The sequence below is a fragment of the Onychostruthus taczanowskii genome, unplaced genomic scaffold, assembly GCF_017590055.1.
Source record: "Onychostruthus taczanowskii isolate IOZ18803 unplaced genomic scaffold, ASM1759005v1 scaffold48, whole genome shotgun sequence".
Lineage (NCBI taxonomy): Eukaryota > Metazoa > Chordata > Aves > Passeriformes > Passeridae > Onychostruthus > Onychostruthus taczanowskii.
In genome coordinates, this window is record NW_024502347.1 from 2,789,122 (window position 1) to 2,794,925 (window position 5,804).

The 5,804-nt window shown below is 48.5% G+C and overlaps 1 protein-coding gene across 2 annotated transcripts in view; it reads right to left on the bottom strand.

The window, feature by feature from the left end:
* Positions 1-5,459, bottom strand: part of PRDM1 (PR/SET domain 1) — a 22,175-nt gene extending 16,716 nt beyond the window's left edge. The window contains exons 1-2 of one of the 2 annotated variants that reach the window (XM_041414885.1): positions 5,378-5,459; positions 3,612-3,860 (exon numbers count right to left, since the gene is read on the bottom strand). In XM_041414885.1, the coding sequence (XP_041270819.1) occupies positions 3,612-3,794 (183 nt within the window). In that variant the 5' untranslated portion in view covers positions 3,795-3,860; positions 5,378-5,459. Of the gene's footprint in view, positions 1-3,611; positions 3,894-5,377 lie in introns of those variants that run through there. The other variant, XM_041414884.1, reaches the window with a different exon arrangement.
* Positions 5,460-5,804: the final 345 nt, after the last annotated feature.

The following is a 5,804-nucleotide window of genomic DNA, read 5'->3' on the forward strand; positions in this document are numbered from 1 at the left end:
CGGCCCGGCCGGGCCCGGCCCGGCGGGGGGAGCCCGGGGCCGGCGGCAGCCCGGGACCGCGGCCCTGGAACTGACCAGGGTCCTAATGCGGCGCCGGGGGCCCGCCTGGCCCGCTCAGCACATCCCGACCTGCCCGCGGCCCCCCGGGCGTGAGGCGGCTCGGCTCCGGTCCCAAATCTGATCTGAGATGGCGCTTTGGAATATCAGCGCTCCTGCATCTTTGTTTGGGGAGAGGGCACTGAAGTAAAACAACGACTCCTGCTAATTCTGCAAGGGGACGTATTTTGCAATAGGACCACTAAACTGCTTTAAAAAACCAAAACACCGAACAAACTTATTGGCTTCATTAAAACAGCAGTATTCTCCACATGCAAACAGGGCAGACTGTCATGTGTCCTGAATTAACACTGATCTTAATTTCTTTTTAGCTACTAGTTCTATAGTTATGTATTTTTTACCCCTTTGTTCAGTGACCAGTTTTCTAAAAGTTATGCCACAAAACAGAATGCCTTTCAGATGGCTTCCTCGGCAACCACATAAAAAATAAATAAAAGCAATAGGCGAGAGCAAGTGTCTGAGGTCAGTGAGGCACAGTTCATAACAGCTCAAAATCACTGCTTTCACCAAAATCACTGATTCAGGGTCTGTCTCTAAGAAATGGCCTTATCAGAGATATGCAACAGTAATGGGTGGTTTGCTGAGATATGTTTTCCTCTGTCAAAGCTCACACACCAGGGTGAGATACCAGTAATAGTCAAGATAGCAGAGTAACTGTCATTTTATATCCAGAAGGGATGTTTGGGCTTTAAGCACCGAGACCAAAGGGAAGATTATTGAAAAAAATATTTTTAAATGTCTATATGAAAAGATCATTCACATACGGCCTTCCAGAGCATAATCCCGACACCACATTTCATCATTTTTTGACAATTTCCAAAACTGGGGGAAAGGATAAATAATTCACGCATGGAAATAAATAAATGACTTCATGTAAATCTAACAGCCTAAAATGTTATGAGCAGTAGTAATTCATTTTTCAAAATGCTGACACATTCTGTGAATTCACAGCAAAAAATGTGTTCTTCAGAAAAGTCCCTGATCAAGATCCAAGAATAAACAAGAGTATGATGACGTGTCATGGGCTCCCTTGCAAATTACATAAACCTTTAAAGAAGAGCTCCACAAAGCATGCAAGGAGAAGATATAGAAAAAGCAGCCCTCCCCAAACAGCAGCGGCCGTACTTCCTCCCTCCTAAGCAGGCACGCAGTACTTTTCCTGCTCCAGCCAGAGATACAGTACTAATCGTGACAGAGCTAGGATTTAATGATCTAATCATGACAGTATCAGCATTTCACAAGCGATATATTTTATATGTTTTTTGACAATAAACTGACTCAGCATTTTAAACTGTCGACCAGATGAAGCCATAGCTTTCCCCAAAGTTAACAATGAAGACAGCTCATATCTGAAACCCACTGGCAAACACGCACGTATGCATCCCTTGAAGTCTTACCTCATCCTTTTGCAAGTGAAAAAAACCCACTCTCCTGAGCTGTCAGGACTCTAGTGGTTTTCCATGAGGTCAAAACCAGAATCAGGCTCCCTCACTGACCCACAAACACCAACACGCAAAAGCAACACATGTACCCAGTCCTGACCTCACTAAACCAAATCGAACTTGGAAGGCAGACAGAAGAAAAATACAATGTTTCATGTCAGAAGTTCCTAGCACACAAGCAGATTATGCCATTTACAACTACTTCACCCTGTGGATGAGTAGCAAATGAGACCTGTCTGTACATTCTCCAGAATGTAGCCTTCACAGAAGATGGGCAACAGAGCACATCATATCAGCCCTTCCCTTCAGAGCTACCTTAAAGATAGTCAGGGTTTAAAAGCTCCTATTGCTCCTTAGGGTAGGTGCAATTCAGCACAAATGAAAGACCAGGGGAAGCTTTGGAGAACAAAAGGAGGATGTCCTATATTCAGACTCCCACTAGCAGGGAGCTGCACGGGTCACATTTTACAAGAAAGAACCAGCAATCTTTCAACAACTTCCCTCTCCCCCCACCTCTTATACAGAGATTGCAGCAATCCTCCTGATTCACTGACCTGAGCCAGGGAATAAGGAAATTACACCTTGGTGTTTCCAAACACAGTGTTGGGAATTTTGAAAGCTCTCTGGATGTCTCCAGCCACAGCAGCAGGGGCAGAGAGAGCAAGCAGCCTCAGCAGCCAATCAGTCATCAGCCGGCAGCCAAGGACCGACCCGAGCTGTCACACTGCAAGCTCTTCCTTCAGTCAAGAAATCCTCAAGTATCCCACGGCAGAGTCTCATCTTTATTTCCCTCTTCACACCAAACTAAGACCTATCTAGCAATGCAATAACACAAAACCAGGTTTCACACTTTTTTTCTGGAGCATGACCTTTCTCTGCCAAAGTTCTGCAGGGCAGGGCAGGGCAAGGCAGATGGGAAGAGAAGAGTGATTTTAAGGAGAATTTAGCTTTAACCTCTTACCAAATGTACTTGGCACTCTATTAGGCACTGCCAAGCTAAATTCCATGGTGTCAACACCCTTCAGCTGGGGGTCTGGCCCTATTTCTGTACACAGGATTAAACAAGTACCTGCTCTGGAAGGAAATATTTGATAGGCATGGATGAGTGTACCTCTTCTTTTCAGCTCTGTGGTCAGTATGTTTAGCCCAAGCAGAAGCACAGGTAATAGTTGCTATACCACAAGTCTCAGCACAGGGAGAAATGAAGGGTTGTCCCCTGGGTTGTTACGCTACCGAACATCACACCTAGCTATAATAGCTACTCTATACGAAGGAGTAAACACAAAACCAAATTGCTCATCCAGGCTTGTTTCTTTCCAGCCCTTCTGAAACAACAACAAAGAATGTACCCACTCCAGGGACAAGGATGGAACAGACTCGCACGGCTAGCTACCGGTGAAGATACTGTCCCAGATAAACAAATGTTAATTTAAGCTACGACCAGACTTCTGTCAAGCTTGCTACAGTTCTACCATTACTTCCTTAACCAACATGCCAGAGTTTTTAAGAATTTAGGAAGTTGGGAATACAACAAGCTTACGAAAAGAATAAAGCAATTTCATAACTAAAGGGAAAACAAAAAGAAATAATTAAACACATTTCCAGGAATTTGATTTTTTTTTCCCTTTACTTTTTTAAAGCTATTTATTGGACAACTGAGGCACTTTAATCTCTGAGCCAGAGGCAATGAATGGTCCTGGCAACCAGCAGCCTAGAAATTGGCACAAAGAACTACCCCACAGTTTAAATATGCTTATTCAGATGCTGTTCAAATTGTGTGAAAATTTAACTGTTTGCGAATTGGTACAGAACCAGTTTCAGGGATAGGTTGGCTTCAATTTTCAGTGAAAATATTACACAACAGATGACCAGCACACAGTTTCTTAAAAGAGTTATTAGGGTCGCATATTAAAGGCCAGCGGGCAGCATTTGTTGTTGTTGGTAGGGTGTGTGTGTATGCTAAAGAATCAAAGACAGGGTGAGCACACGCTTTCCAAAGCGCTGTGATTTGGCTTGTCTGACTCCAGCCTTCCCCAGAGCACTGCCGCTTACCTCTTTGCAGTTAGATGCATATTTGAAAGTCAAGTTCCTTGGCAAGGAAGCCTCTGCCTGAGTTAGGGTGCCTCCATCGGCACTGGGATCCAGCGGATGATCATTTACAATATATGTGCACTTCTCTTCAAAATCAGCCTCTGTCCACAGAGTCATGTCAGCATCCTCCATGTCCATTTTCATTGTCCACTCTCTCCCTTTCACCAGATTCTTGAAACTCACAGCGTCCGAGCTACACTGTGTAGCAGCCTGGAAAAAAAGAAAACAGCCTTTAATCCTCATTGTCCTTCAGTGTTGTGGTTTCCGTTGATACAGTGTGACTAATACAGTAGTCTGTGACACTTTAAAAGCGTATGCAGGATAGTTGGTACAGTTGAGTAATAGCCAAAAAGCAGTGTAAACGAAGCTGCTCTGACTGAAGCAGCACTTTAAAATGCCAGCCTCGGTAGTAATGAGGGAACAAAAACAAAGAGGAGAAAATCCCTAGGCTGTGACAACCACTTTACCTTTTTCAGACCCTTTCCTTAATGCTTCAGAGAGAAAATAATATTCCGTGCTGAAGAAAATGTGGGGTCATGGCCGTGAGACCACTTAGTCGCCTGTGGAAAAGCTGCCTCAGAAAAGTGTCACACAAACAAGGAGAGGAAGAGGAAAGGAACTGCTGTCTGCGTCTGAATGAAGCTAAAAATGGAAAGCGCATGTTGGAAGAGCGGAACCCAGCCTTGCCTCTTCCAAATGGGGAAGCCTGAACTTTCCCACCGGCTTTCAACACACAAACAACTTTCAAAACAACCTGGCCCCCCCACCCCCGCCTCCTCCTGACGTCCCCTTATCCTTTGGCATGGAAGGCTGAGAAAGCCGACATCCTGCCAGCATCACTGTAGCAGCAGCAGCCCTGCACAAAGCACTGCAACATGTTCCTGGGGGTCAAACCAGAAAAGGACCAGGGGAAATAAATAAAATAAATATTTTTTTAAAAAAAAAGTTATTCTATCCCTTTTGATTTTGATGGTACCTCTTGGAATTAGTATCCCAAAGCAGTGGATATGAGCATAGCAGAATAGTTTCAGCAAGTCCTTCAGCCCCTCTGTCTGTTCAGGACAGAAGCACTGTTATCTAACCTATCCTCGAACACGTATTAGGGTCGGGCTCTTTCCATAGGGCTCATGAGGAACCAAAATCTGTGCCTACACCGGTAGCTGAGAACAATACTCAATCCGGCGTAAAATCCCTTCATTTTTCCTTTTTGGATGCGCAGCTACTATGAAATTCACACCCCTCCTCCGGGAAAAACGAAACACGAAGACTGAAAGCGCACGATCTTCCGAGAAAGAGGTTAAGGGCTGACTGACTGTGGGCTCGGGGGAGACCCCCGGCGACCCCCGGGACCGGCCCCCCGGGAGGCACAGCCGGGCCGCCCAAAGAGGCTGAGGCGGGGGTCGCGGCAATACACAGCTCCCCCGCGGCCGCCGCCGCCTCCGGACCAGCCCCGTGCCCCGTGCTGACCGCGGTCGAGGCGAGCAGCGCGACAGTGCCGGACCCTCGGCGCTGGAGGGGAAGAGGGGACGAACACCGAAACTCGGGCCAGGGGTATGACAGCTGCGCAGCAGAGCGGAAGGGTTAATGCCGATCACAGGAGCGCTCCCGATCCGGGAGAGGCGACGAGGAAACTTTTGCTCCGTCCCGCGGGCGCCGGGACGGGCGAGAAGCAGGAGCCGGGGAGGTGGAGACGGGGGTGAAAGAGGGGACGGCATCGCGCTCCTTACCGGGGCAGAGTCCGCGCGCGTTTCCACACCGAAGCCCACCGGCGGCGGCAAACCTGGCTCATTTCTACAGAGTAAACATTTCTCCTTCCTTCCAGCGGCCGGGTCCCCGGGAGACTGACTCACACCTCCAGCCGCCGCTCCCCTCCCGCTCCTCCCTCCCCCGGCTGTCACAGGTGCTGCTGCTCTTGCCGCTGGGGAACGCTGGGGGGCCGCCTGCCACAGCGGCGCGCTCCGCTGGCCCCGGCCCGCCCGCTCACGCAGCGGCCCCTCCCTCCGCCGGCCCCCTCACAGCGCGGGAGGTGGGGCCCTACCTGCGGACCCTGCCCCGCCCAGCCCACCCGCGTTGGGTTTTTTACATCACTGTTATTATTTCATTTTTTTCCCCCCCTTCCTTTCGGCCCCGTGCGTCAGCTGGGAGAGCCGCGGC